This window comes from Gopherus evgoodei, chromosome 6 (genome assembly GCF_007399415.2).
Source record: "Gopherus evgoodei ecotype Sinaloan lineage chromosome 6, rGopEvg1_v1.p, whole genome shotgun sequence".
Classification (NCBI taxonomy): Eukaryota; Metazoa; Chordata; order Testudines; family Testudinidae; genus Gopherus; species Gopherus evgoodei.
This window is the reverse complement of record NC_044327.1, coordinates 87,551,065-87,564,948: the sequence shown is the minus strand read 5'-3', so window position 1 is coordinate 87,564,948 and position 13,884 is coordinate 87,551,065. Positions and strand designations below refer to the sequence as shown.

The window sequence follows — 13,884 nt, the reverse complement described above, 5'->3', positions numbered from 1 at the left end:
GGAGGTTGCAGGGGAGACCAAGGCAGAGAAACCAGGAAGGCAAACTAGGGAAGAGGCAGGGGTCTGCCAGCAGCCCAGTGCTTGTTGGTAGCCTGCAGGGGCGGTGTGAGGCGTGGATTGCCAGGCACAGAGTTGGAACGGTACGATGGAGGCGGAGGTAGCAGGTGCAGACACACTGAGGATGACCGGATGCGGTAGCTGCGGCATGTACATGGTCCTAGAGGGGGCACCTGAAAGGAGTTTCATCTGCATGAAGTGCCGCCTGATAGAGCTGCTGGAGGAAAAGGTAAGGGGACTGGAGATGCAAGTGGAAACTCTGGCTCAGTTTAGAAGGGGATTTGAGCAGTTGATGGAACACAGACATGATGAGGCACAGGGGACAAGCTCAGACGAGCGGATAGAAGCAGGACCAAAGGACTCTGAGGAGGGGCTGCTGGGTGAGGAAAGTGGACGGTGGAAGCATGTGACTAGGAGAACCAAGCAGAGGAAAAGACGGGCCAGCGATGGAGAAATAGAACTCAGGAACAGGTTTGCTGAGTTGGAAAATGAAGATGGAGCACAGCAGGCTGCTGAAGGAGAAAGGGCGAGGAAGAAGAGGCGAGCAGCTAGTCCTGCAGAAGGAGGGGAGGAGTCAATGGAGGCAACACCAAGTACGAGCCCTAGGAGGATTGTAAGGGCGAATACAAATTGAGAGGAATTGCGGCCAGCTGCTGTGGGGGATAGACCGCAGAATTGCACTGTCGCCAGGAAAAGGCAGGTCTACGTGACTGGAGACTCTTTACTGAGAAGAGTAGACAGGCCTGTAACTAGAGCTGATCGGGAGAACAGAAGGGTGTGCTATCTGCCAAGGGCTAAGATACAGGATGTGACCCTGAGGCTGAATACGATCTTAGCGGGAGCGGGAAAGAATCCGTTGATTATCCTTCATGTGGGAACGAATGATATGGCTAGTTACTCGCTGGACTGTATCAAGGAGGACTATGCCAGACTGGGGAAGATGCTCAAAGAAATCGAGGCTCAGGTGATCTTCAGTGGGATTCTGCCAGTTCCTAGAGCAGGGCGACGAAGGAGTGACAAGATTATGGCGATCAACAGATGGCTCAGGGAGTGGTGTTATAAGGAGGGCTTTGGGATGTACGGTCACTGGGAAGCGTTTACGGATAGACGACTGTTCGCTCAGGATGGACTTCATCTAAGCAAGGAGGGAAATAGAATTCTAGGATGGAGGCTCGCCCACCTCATCAAGAGAGCTTTAAAGTAGGAAGTTGGGAGAGATGGTTGGGAGATGTTCGGGAGATCTCCACGCCGGAATATAACCTGGAGAGGAAAGTAAACAAAGTGAGAGGGGATACCCTTGCGGTCCCAAGAATTGATCCAAGGAGGAATAGTGGAGTAGAAACCAGAGTAACGGAAGATGCTGGTGGTAGAAGGTCTCTGCACGACGGGGGAAAGAATGTCACTGACGCCAAATGCCGAAAATTAAAAGGTCTGTACACTAATGCGAGGAGCCTAGGTAACAAGATGGAGGAACTGGAGTTACTGGTGCAGGAAGCGAAACCAGATATTATAGGGATAACCGAAATCTGGTGGAATAGTACTCATGACTGGAGCACGGGTATTGAAGGCTATGTGCTGTTTAGAAAAGACAGGAAGAAAGGCAGAGGTGGTGGAGTAGCCTTGTACATCAATGATGAAATTAACTGTAGCGAAATAAGAAGCGATGGAATGGATAAGACAGAGTCTGTCTGGGCAAAAATCACACTGAGTAAAAAAGCAACTAGAGCTTCCCCTGAGATAGTGCTTGGGGTGTGCTATAGACCACCGGGATCTGACTGGGATATGGATAGAGACCTCTTTAATGAAGTAAACACAAAGGGGAAATGTGTGATTATGGGGGACTTCAACTTCCCGGATATAGGCTGGAGGACGAGTGCTTGCAAGAATAAAAGGGGTCAGATTTTCCTGGATGTGATAGCGGATGGATTTCTTCATCAAGTAGTTGAAGTACCTACGAGAGGGGATGCCATTTTAGATTTGGTGTTGGTGAGCAGTGAGGACCTCGTAGAAGAAATGGTGGTAGGGGACAACCTTGATTCGAGTGATCATGAGCTGATTCAGTTCAAACTAGATGGAAGGATAAACAAATGTAGATCTGGGATGAGGGTTTTCGACTTCTCGAGGGCTAATTTTAAAGAGTTAAGGAAATTAGTTAGGGAAGTGGATTGGACGGAGGAATTAGTGGATTTAAATGCGGAGGAGGCCTGGAATTACTTTAAGTCGCAGCTGCGGAGACTGTCAGACGCCTGCATCCCAAGAAAGGGGAAAAAAAAAACATGGGCAGGAGTTGTAGGCCAAACTGGATGAGCAAGCAACTCAGAGAGGGGATTAGACAAAAGCAGAAAGTTTACAGGGAGTGGAAGAAAGGCGGGATCAGTAAGGAAAGCTACCTTGGTGAGGTCAGAACATGTAGGGATAAAGTGAGGAAGGCTAAAAGCTGCATTGAACTGGACCTTGCAAAGGGAATCAAAACCAATAGTAAAAGGTTCTACAGCCACATAAATAAGAAGAAAACAAAGAAAGAAGAAGTGGGGCCGCTATACACTGAGGATGGAATGGAGGTTAAGGATAACCTAGGCATGGCCCAACATCTAAACAAGTACTTTGCCTCAGTTTTTAATAAGACTAGTGAGGAATCTAGCGATGATGGAGGGATGATAAACGGGAATGTGGATATGGAAGTGGATATTACCGCAACTGAGGTAGAGGCCATACTTGAACAGCTCAATGGGACGAAGTCAGAGGGCTCGGACAATCTCCATCCAAGGATATTAAAGGAACTGGCGCGTGAAATTGCGAGCCCATTAGCGAGAATTTTTAAGCAATCGATAAACTCGGGGGTTGTGCCGTATGACTGGAGGATTGCTAATGCAGTTCCTATTTTTAAGAAAGGGAATAAAAGTGATCCGGGTAATTATAGGCCTGTTAGCTTGACGTCTGTAGTATGTAAGGTCTTGGAAAAAATTTTAAGGGAGAAAGTAGTTAAGGACATAGAGGTCAATGGTAATTGGGACGAATTGGATTTACTAAAGGTAGATCGTGTCAAACCAATCTGATCTCCTTCTTAGAGAAGGTGACGGATTACTTAGATAAAGGAAATGCGGTAGATATAATTTACCTAGATTTCAGTAAGGCGTTCGACACGGTTCCGCATGGGGAACTGTTAGTTAAATTGGAAAAGATGGGGATGAATATGAAAGTTGTAAGGTGGATAAGGAACTGGTTAAAGGGGAGACTCCAGCAGGTCGTATTGAAAAATGAACTGTCAGGCTGGAAGGAGGTCACTAGTGGAGTCCCTCAAGGATCGGTTTTGGGACCGATCTTATTTAACCTTTTTATTACTGACCTTGGCACAAAGAACGGGAATGTGCTAATAAAGTTTGCGGATGACACAAAGCTGGGGGGTATTGCTAACACGGAGAAGGACAGGGATGCTATTCAGGAAGATCTGAACCACCTTGTAAACTGGAGTAATAGAAATAGGATGAAATACAATAGTGAAAAGTGCAAGGTCATGCACTTAGGAATTAATAATAAGAATTTTGGATATACGTTGGGGGCGCATCAGTTGGAAGCGACGGAGGAGGAGAAGGACCTTGGGGTACTGGTTGATAGCAGGATGACTATGAGTCGCCAATGTGATACGGCTGTTAAAAAAGCAAATGTGATTTTGGGATGCATCAGGCGGGGTATTTCCTGCAAGGATAAGGAGGTGTTAGTACCGTTATATAAGGCGTTGGTGAGACCCCATCTGGAATACTGTGTGCAGTTCTGGTGTCCCATGTTCAAGAAGGATGAATTCAAACTGGAACAGGTTCAGAGACGGGCTACAAGGATGATCCGAGGAATGGAAAAACTGCCTTATGAAAGGAGACTCAAAGAGCTTGGCTTGTTTAGCCTGGCCAAAAGAAGGCTGCGGGGGGATATGCTTGCTCTATAGAAATATATCACGGGGGTTAACGTTAGGGAGGGAGAGGAATTATTTAAGTTTAGTACTAATGTAGGCACGAGGACAAATGGGTATAAATTGGATATTAGGAAGTTTAGACTTGAAATTAGACGAAGGTTTCTAACCATTAGGGGAGTGAAGTTCTGGAACAGCCTTCCGAGGGAAGTAGTGGGGGCAAAAGACTTCTCTGGCTTTAAGACAAAGCTTGATAAGTATATGGAGGTGATGTTATGATAGGATCGTTAATTTGGGCAATTGATCTTGGATTACCACCAGATAGGTCTGCTCAATGATCTGCGGGGAGATGTTGGATGGGATGGGAACTGAGTTACTGCAGAGAATTCCTTCTTGGGTGCTGGCTGGTGACTCTTGCCCACATGCTCAGGGTTTAGCTGATCGCCATATTTGGGGTCGGGAAGGAATTTTCCTCCAGGGCGGATTGGCAGGGGCCCTGGAGGTTTTTCGCCTTCCCCTGCAGCGTGGGGCACGGGTCGCTTGCTGGTGGATTCTCTGCAGCTTGAGGTCTTCAAACCAATTTTGAGGATTTCAATAACTCGGTCCTGGGTTAGGGGTTGTTATAAAATTGGATGGGTGGGGTTCTGTGGCCTGCCTTGTGCAGGAGGTCAGACTAGATGATCATATTGGTCCCTTCTGACCTATGAGTCTATGAGTCCAGGGAAGGGTGGGTGTACAGGTGTTCATGCCCTTTAGAGGGGACGAAGTAGCGCCGCTCCGTCCTCTTGGCGGTAGGAGCCAATGAGGCTGGTGTTTGCCATAGGGTGCAGGACGTATCAGCTATTGTCTTTATCAGCGGGAGGGCCACCCTGGATGGCCCTAGGGGGGCCAGAATGTCCACTGCAGGGTCCACATCCACCTCGATCTCCTCTGCTTGGATTGTGAGGCTTTGAGCTGCTTGCCGAAGCAATTGTTGGAGGATTCGAGTGTCCTCTAGGGCCGGTGCCACAGCCGTGCCCAAGACCACCTCGTCCAGGGAGGAGAACGAGGAGATTACGTGGAGCGGCCCTTCCTCCGGTGCATGCAGCCCCTCGGGATCCTGCGGCACACGGTATTGAGGTTGTGAGACACTTGGCGTATCATGCGGTGCCGGCGGAGCCCGAATGAAAGCCGTTGCTGGTGCCGCTGCCCGGTTAGGGGGTGCTGAACTTGACGATGGCACACCCCTGCCCGGCGACGGGGTCAGTGGGGGAGGCAGCTGTGCCGGGGCCACCGACGTCAAGGAGACCGAAGCCGACCGTGACAGAGGGCCAAACGCCTGGCCTACCCACTGATGGTAGGCCCAGGGAGTCCAAAACTGCCACTGCGAGGGCGGCTGCCATTGTTGCTGCCACTGCAGGTAATGCTGCTGGCTCATCCCTGACACCGATCTCCTGCTCCGCGACCAGCTGGAGTGATAGGAGTCTGCCTCTGAGTCTGAGGTGTCTGAGTACGAGGACCTGGGGGGAGCAGCGCCTGGTGCCGAAGGAGAGTGGTGCCAAGGAGCCTCTCATCTGGTCCTGTGCTGTCTTCACAGCGCGGTGCAGGAAGGGAGACGACAGCATGGACGGCTTGCCTCTAGATTGCACTGGTGGATGGGCCACAGTAGACAACTCCCTACGAAGCGGAGAAGCCGGTGCCAGGAGACCCATTAGGCCTGAGGCCGCCTTGAACGCCTCCGGCGTCGACGGGGGGCATATGTCTCCGCTGAGGTCCAGGGAATTAGGCTGGCCCAGACTCGACCGCCCTCTCTGCGGTGCGGGAGTCGACGGAACCACCGAGGGCTGCAGCCCAGCCTGTCCGCTTACACCTGTGGACGGCGTCGGCCTCAGATCCCGGTGGGGTGACCGATCCCTCACCGGCTTCCTTCTCTTGGTGGGCAGCAGCGAAGGAGAGCGGTGTCGCACTGAGGCAGACTTCCTATGACCCGACTCCGGCCAGTGCCAGGTTTTCAACGACTTGGGCTCGGCCCTAAGTCCTGATGCTGATGCCGGGGCACTCCGCACAGAGGACGACATGCTGGGCCCCGCCTCCGCCGGTTCTGGGTCAGAGGGTGGTCATAGGGCCGCCACCATCAGGAGGACTCTAAATCTTTGAGCCCTGTCCTTAAGAGTTTGCAGGTGGAAGCTTTTACAGATACAGCACCGGTGGATAGAGCACCAGTCCTTTTGGTGGCTCTCTCCGAGGTACCTCAAACACACAAAGTGCGAGTCACTCTTGGGCATGAATTTCCCGCAGTTCTTGCAGAGTTTGAACCCGGGGGACCCAGGCATGCCCCAGCGAGCGAAGACGACTCTGGGGGGTGGGACCCTCCAACTACGAAAACTATATACAAAGATCTATCTAACTAACTATAAAATAACTGAATACACGAACTAAAAATGGTAAGGAAAGGACACTGCCAAAATGCTACACAAGAGAAATTCCAGCTAGCTATCACCGGCGGTAAGAAGGAACTGAGGGGGTGGAGGGTCGGTAGGCCCCTTTATAGGGCACCGTGGTGGCGCCACTCCAGGGGGCGCCCGGGCCGACCCTACGGACGCTGATAGGGGAAAATCTTCCAGCTGGCGTGCACGCGCACGCGCGCACCTACTTTGAATGGACATGAACAACCACTCAAAGAAGAATGTGTTTTTACCCTGTACTTTCCTTAGCCTAAGTTAGCTAGATCAGACCATCCACTTGGGGTAATCATTTATCAAATGGAGTTCATGACAATTTGATTTCCTAAGCTCTAATATTTAAATAAGAAGATTGTGTGCTTTGGTATAGTGGCTTGTTTCTGCTAGCTAGGTTTCACTAAGCCTACCATTAAAAATCTTGCATCACTGAAAGGATGATCTCTAGTGGTTTTTCCCAATGAGGAGGAGCTGAGCTAAGCTACAGAACAGGTCTGTGTCTGCCTCTTCAGGAAGAGGGAAACCCCACGTGGATGACTGGCAGAATGTTTTACTTATCATAACAATCGTAGAATTTTGCAACCTTTAATCTAAGAATATTTGCCATGGGCACTTTCAATATGGCACATCGATTAGCATTTTCTCCCTTCCTCAACTCACAAATGCTGCAAAAAACACAGGGTTTGATGAGTGCAAGGGATATAAACAATATTATCATCTTTGTCATGATTTTGTTTTTGCATTAGGAAATCAGGACACCTGCGTGAAAGTTGTTGTACAAGTTAGAGCTATGAATCTGGGACCAGTTTTTATATTGGAAAGCCTAGAAATCTAGAGAATGATTAAATATGGATGTCTGTGTTATAAATCAAACGCACAAAACTGGTGTGTAAAGGTCAAAGTATATCATTTATCTCACTGTTAGTTTAAAAACCTAACACCATTTTGATAAATGCTTAAAAATAAACAAACAACAGAAAAACAAAACATGGGGAAATAAAGCAAAAACAGAAGGAAAATGTAAAACAATAAATAATAATAATTTTATGTAACCTTTTAATCCAATAATATGATATAGACAAAGGCCCAAATTTAGGAAAGCAGTTAAGAACATGTCTAACTTTAAACATATGAATATTCCCATTGAAGTCAATTACACTACTCACCATGCTTAAAGTTACACTTGTGCTTACACACCTCATTGAATCAAGACTAAAGTTACCAAAATACCGTACAACAAATACAATATAAATGTCAGCTCTTTGGAGCAGGAACTATCTTTCTTTTCTGTGTTTGTACAATGACTAGCACACAATTGGGTCCTGGTCCGGGTCCCTGCTGCCATAAATAGTAACAGCAACTTAAAAAAAAATACCTCCCACTACAAAACATGAACACAAATGGAAAAGGCAAGATTAAAAACCAGAGAGCAAGAGTTTTACAAGAAAGGTATTTACCATAGGGTCATTCTAAAAATATCTCTGGAAATACAAGAGCTTTATCAAGTACTCCTTTAACATTTTTTCTACACTTCACTTTCATGCGTGAAAACAACCACTTTAGCACAGATGAAAAGCTAATGACAATAATCCTTTGTCTACAACACCAACGCACTTACCATCCCTAAAACCTGCACGGTTTAAACTAAGAAAGAGTGCGACCCAAGAAAAACATATTGAGTATGAATAGCAAATGGTGCAAATTGTCGAAAAAAAATGCTTCTATATATTCTGCTAATTTGGCACCAACCTTGTAAAGAAAGGTTCTATCCCAGAAGTATTTCCTGAAGAGCTTAATGTCAGACTCCAGCAAATGTTCTGCAGTGTGATTAAATGTCAGTGTCAGAGTTCCTGATGAATGAACAAACTGTAGGAAAGCACACTCACTGATCTCAGCTCTAGAAATGTCAATCGAGTGACTGCCCTGAAAACTGAAATAACACACTATTTAAATCAAAACATATGCTCTGTGCACAGGTTTAATGAAAATATAAACACACAGAATTTCTGTTCTCATTGGTGCACAGACTTCAATATTCTAACTTACTGTACAAAAAAAATCTAAGGTGGACAATATGAAACATCCATGAAAAACATATCTGGGCAAACAAATAGTTACCAATGAATCCAATCACCATAAGAAAATTCTGTTGTTTCGAGCCATTAAAATGAAAAAATAGTTACAGTAGGAATAATGGCAGCAAAATAAAACAGCAACACTAAACAACATCTAGTTTTCCCTACTATTGTAAAATAGAAATAGTACCTTTTCCTGTTAATGTTGCCATATATAGTAGCCTGAAGGAACTGGCAGGCTTACTAGCCGATTACAGTGAAAAACAGACAGTCTCTCAAGGGAGCGCTGCACCGTTTGGATGTTACAAACAAATGAGACATTCATAACAAAATGTACTGTACCAGCTTTGTTAGTCATTTTCTCATGCAAATTAAAGTAGGCATAATACTCACACAAACTGTATGTTGTGCAGAGCCATAAACAAAAGAGCTCCATTCCAAGACAAAAATGTAACTGAATTCTTGCATGTATTTTTTTTCTCTGTTCACTTGTGGCTTTTCATTTCTAATGGGGACTTTCTGACGGTGGAATATGATTATTTGGTAGTGCAGGGCAAATACAAATACAATGGAGGTCCTAAACTCCATACATCTGAAACTTCAGATAATTAAGGTTCCTGGAAGCTTCAGTCCTGCAAGTTCAGTCAGGAATGAAGCTCCCTGGCAACTCCAGAAACTTAACCCTGCCTGGGTTGATACTCAGCACTTTCATTTATCCAAACCTCTGTCTTACAGATGTTTCAGAGTCCTCCAAGACCTTAGTAAAAGTGGGGTTCAATTGTACTTTTTAAAACAAAATTTCCTTGCTCTGGTTCCTATCAGCACTTTAGATTATTAAAACAAAAACCTGTAAGAAGTTACTTTGATTTTCACCAATTAAACAGTGTGTATACTTTTTCACTGCTCCTTTGCATCTCCAGAACTTGGACAATGAAAATAAACTTCCACTTTTGAGAGCAGTCACTTTCATTTCTAGTTCTGGGTGCACTAGCGCTAGACCAGTCTAGCAATGCTTGAATTGGGCTGCAAACACTACAGGGGGATGAATGTTTAAAGTTACTCAAAAAGCGGTTTTCAATTTATCTTCCCATTTCATGAAGCATTTCTACGAACAACAGATTTTTATAACACACTTTTCCCATCAAAACTTGTAATTGGGACTTAGTAAACAATTTTGCCGATGCACAAAAATGAATAAAACACAACTCCCTCCTTTTTGCCACATTGATACCGCAGGACTAACAATAGTAAAAATATATTTTTGTCATTAAATTAAGCAGATTTAACTCTGACTATACAGAGGGAGCAAATCAGAGGAGTAAAAAAAGGTGCCATTTCTACATCACTTTTCAGACTAGAAAAATATATTAAAGACTATAAACACTCAGATAATCATGGAAAAATAATTACATGCTACTGTACAATTTTGTGTTGAGGTCCCACAAGTCCAAAATAAACAGTGATATTTTTAAAATATTAATTCTTAAAGCAATAGACTTCAGTCAGATGCCAAACCTAAACTATTTACTCAAAAGGGACAAATAAAATAAATCCCTCATGTATTTATCTAATCAAGCCAGAGTTTAAACCAAATTTAGATTTGTATGTTTGCCATTATATTACTGTTAAAAATTTTACCAATTTTGCCACACATCTAGAATGGAAGATATATATGAAACCTTATTTTAAACAAGAAACACAAAATTTCACTCCTAAAACCACAACACTGACAACAACCAACAAAACAGAAATAAACATTCAGTTTAAACTATTTTGAAATAAACATTTTGCTCTTCAGTTTTAATGGCTAATAGTTTAACAGAGGTAACAAGCCATTACACTCACTTCATGAAGATTTCAACAAGTCTGGAGTGTCCATTCTGTGAAGCCAAATCTAATGGTGTTGCTCCACCTTCATTAGGTAAAGCTAATGCCAATGGCCCACCAGGCTGAGATAACAGGAATCGCGAGAGTTTAACCAAGCCCAATCTTCCTGTGAGATGAAGCAGCGTTTCTTTGTGATTAGACTCTAAAAAAACACAGGTGTGTATTTGTTAGTAAGCATCATATAAATCTTTTCAAAGTCAGTGCAAATACAAAATACATATAGTCCAAAGAGCCACTTATTCCAAAAGGTAAAGAAAATGCTTGGACTCTGTATTTTCCACATCTCAACTCTCTTTGTGTACAGCATCTAGCACAACGGGGCCCTGATTGCTAACTGGGCCCTCTAGGCTCTACTATGCTACAAATTATAAACAATAAGGCAGCTTTCCAGCTGCTTTGCGTTTCCTCAACAGCACAAAACAGCCACAGCTGGGACCAAGAATCTAAAGCAGTTTCTTTACAAGGCATGTGATTTACCCAATAAGGCTGTTTATAAGTACAGCAGAAGATTCTTAATGATGTAGATATGCAGATAAAATGTACAGGATGCATTTCTTTCATTTCTCTTTTCAACATGGTGGCTGCACCTGCCTGTTTTTCCTCTCACCTGCCTCTTTGTTCTCTGCTTTTTAACATGTAAACATCAAGGTCAATGGAGGGTGAAGCTTAAAAGATAACAGTGAACAAGACAGACTGAGTCTCTGTCATATCCTACCTTCACATTTCATAAAGAAAGTGCTCGGGCAACAAATTCAAAAAAAAAGTGGGCCTGAAGCTCAGGTTTTTCTTCTATTCTGTTCTACACAGGTTTTTAGAGTGCACCTATAACTGTAGTATCTGAGTTCCTTCCAGCAATGTAACTACACATCTGTCACATGATGGTTGTTCTCTCATCCTCTACCCAGAGATTTTGGAGATTTTGGTAGGTTGGTTTTGGTTTTTGTTAAATATACCTGTTGCTAAGCATTTACGGGGGTGGGGGGAGGGGCAAGATCAAACAAATATTCCTTGCACTGGGAGCAAGAAGTGGTGAGGTTTGTGAGGGAGGGAGTTCATTCCACAGTCCCAGCCTGAAGAAGTTTCGTGCTTTACTCTTATTCTTGAGAGTTTTGTTATGCCAGAGGAGTGAAGTTGACGATCACAGTCTTCATCCTAGAGCTTTCACTGGTATGCTGGGCCAAGCCATGGAGCACTTTAAAGATAAGGACTGAGAGACCCTGAACTTGATTCAAAATTCTATGGGAAGCCAGTGTAGAGAGTGGAGGACAGGTGTGATGTGCTCACAGTAACCTGTGTTGTTGAGGAGACATGCTGCAACATGTTGTACTAGCTGATGTTTCCTAAGTGCTGAAGGTTTCATGCCCAGGAATAGCATATTGCTGTAGTCTATACAAGAGGTGAAGAAGGCATGAACAACTGAGGCCAGGTCTTCAGACAACAGGGTGGGACTGAGTGTCCTATACAACTGGAAATGCTGGGGAGGCAGAGAGGGATAGCTCAGTGGTTTGAGCATTGGCCTGCTAAATCCAGGGTTGTGAGTTCAATCCTTGAGGGGGCCATTTAAGGATCTGGGACAAAAATCTGTCAGGGGGTTGGACTAGATGACCTCCTGAGGTCCCTTCCAATCCTGATATTCTATGAAAGCTCTGTTCACAGCCATTGCTCTGTGAGAGCTCAGCAGAGCAAGGAAACTAAGACTACAGACTGAACTGATCAATTACAAACCTTCAATCAAAGGAGATTGCACCTATGCCTGCAAACTCCTCAAAATATTTTCCTCTGACCAGCATCTTGCATTCTGATTTCAACATGGAGTTAAATGAACAGCTAGAACTATTAATATGTTTGATATTTCAGTTCAGTCAGTCTATAGTCCTCATAACAACAATCATCAAAGTCCAAAGGAACAAAAATCTCATTTTGGGGCCACTGGTTTCTCCAATTCAATTTAAACATTATCTCATGAAGTAAATCCATTTTTCTGAAATAAATAGGATGAAATTCAATAAGGACAAATGCAAAGTACTCCACTTAGGAAGGAACAATCAGTTGCACACATAGAAAATCAGAAATGACTGCCTAGAAAGGAGTACTGCGGAAAGGGATCTGGGGATTATAGTGGACCACAAACTAAATATGAGTCAACAATGTAACACTGTTGCCAAAAAAGCGAACATCATTCTGGGATGTATTAGCAGGATTGTTATAAGCAAAACACGAGAAGTAATTCTTCCACTCTACACCACGGTGATTAACTCTCAATTGGAATATTGTGTCCTGGGCACACAGTTCTGGGCACCACATTTCAGGAAGAATGTGGACAAATTGGAGAGAGTCCAGAGAAGAGCAACAAAAATGATTAAAGGTCTAAAAACATGACCTATGAGGAAAGACTGAAAAAACTGGGTTTGTTTAGTCTGAAAAAGAGAAGACTGAGAGGGGACAGGATAACAGTTTTCAAGTATATTAAAAGGTTGTTACAAGGAGGAGGAAGAAAATTTTTTTTCTTAACCTCCAAGAATAGCACAAGAAGCAATGGGCTTAAATTGCAGCAAGGGAGGTTCAGGTTGGACATTAGGAAAACCTTCCTAACTGTTAGGGTGGTTAAGCACTGGAATAAATGGCCTAGGGAGGTTGGGGAATCTCCATCATTGGAGATTTTTAAGAGCAGGTTGGACAAACACCTGTCAGGAATGGTCTAGATGATACTTAGTCCTGCCACAAATGCAGGAGACTGGACTAGAAGACCTCTCGAGGTCCGTTCCAGTTCTATGATTCTGCTCAATTTGCACAATCATTTAGAATATGTTACCTTCTACCGATGACAATGGAAAGGTGTGATTCCTGATTGGGCTCTGTGTGTGTGCGCATGTTTTTGTGTGTGTAAATAATCCATTAATAAAGAGCAGCAGAGGTTTGTAAAATGTATGCCCCACCACAATAGTTACAACAAATAGAGTGACAGAAAGATTACTCAAAAGAGAGACAGGGTAGCAGGTCAAAGAATTAAATAATTATATTACTCAAGAATACTGCCGAATCAACCAGTGCAATCACTGTAACAACAGACAACTACAGTGGCTTAAAATTGAGAATGGGACAGATTCTACCATCAATACAGTGAATAGTCCCTTGCCCTATGATGACACCTTTTATAAACTTACCATAGGCATTGCGGTAACTTATTTATTTGTATCTTCAAGACATATCAAAATATGTTTTACATTACAAGGTACTTATTACTTAAAAATCACATGATAATTTGGCCAGTCAAACTGCATGACTGCCTCAACCTTAATCACGCTATACCATTTAAAGAAAACACTTTGAACAACACACCTGGCTCTGTAACAAAAACTCAGCCCACTATAATTGCACTGGGGGACGAAAAATGAAATTTAACAAAAATCATCCCTTACGTTAAGTATAAGGTAAACTAGGTGATTACTACTATTTGTGTGGGAGTTTTCAAAAGTGACCACTGCGCTAGGGTGCCCCAACTTTTGGGTGATCCACCCCGAGA

At 44.0% G+C, this 13,884-nt stretch overlaps 1 protein-coding gene across 4 annotated transcripts in view; it reads right to left on the bottom strand.

Moving 5' to 3' along the window:
- ARHGEF28 (Rho guanine nucleotide exchange factor 28) overlaps positions 1–13,884 on the bottom strand; it is a 212,958-nt gene that overhangs the window by 132,231 nt on the left and 66,843 nt on the right. For all 4 annotated transcript variants that reach the window (XM_030567383.1, XM_030567385.1, XM_030567384.1 and 1 more), the window contains 2 exons: positions 10,320–10,503; positions 8,149–8,329 (listed from right to left, as the gene is read on the bottom strand). In XM_030567383.1, the coding sequence (XP_030423243.1) occupies positions 8,149–8,329; positions 10,320–10,503 (365 nt within the window). The remainder of the gene's footprint in view (positions 1–8,148; positions 8,330–10,319; positions 10,504–13,884) is intronic.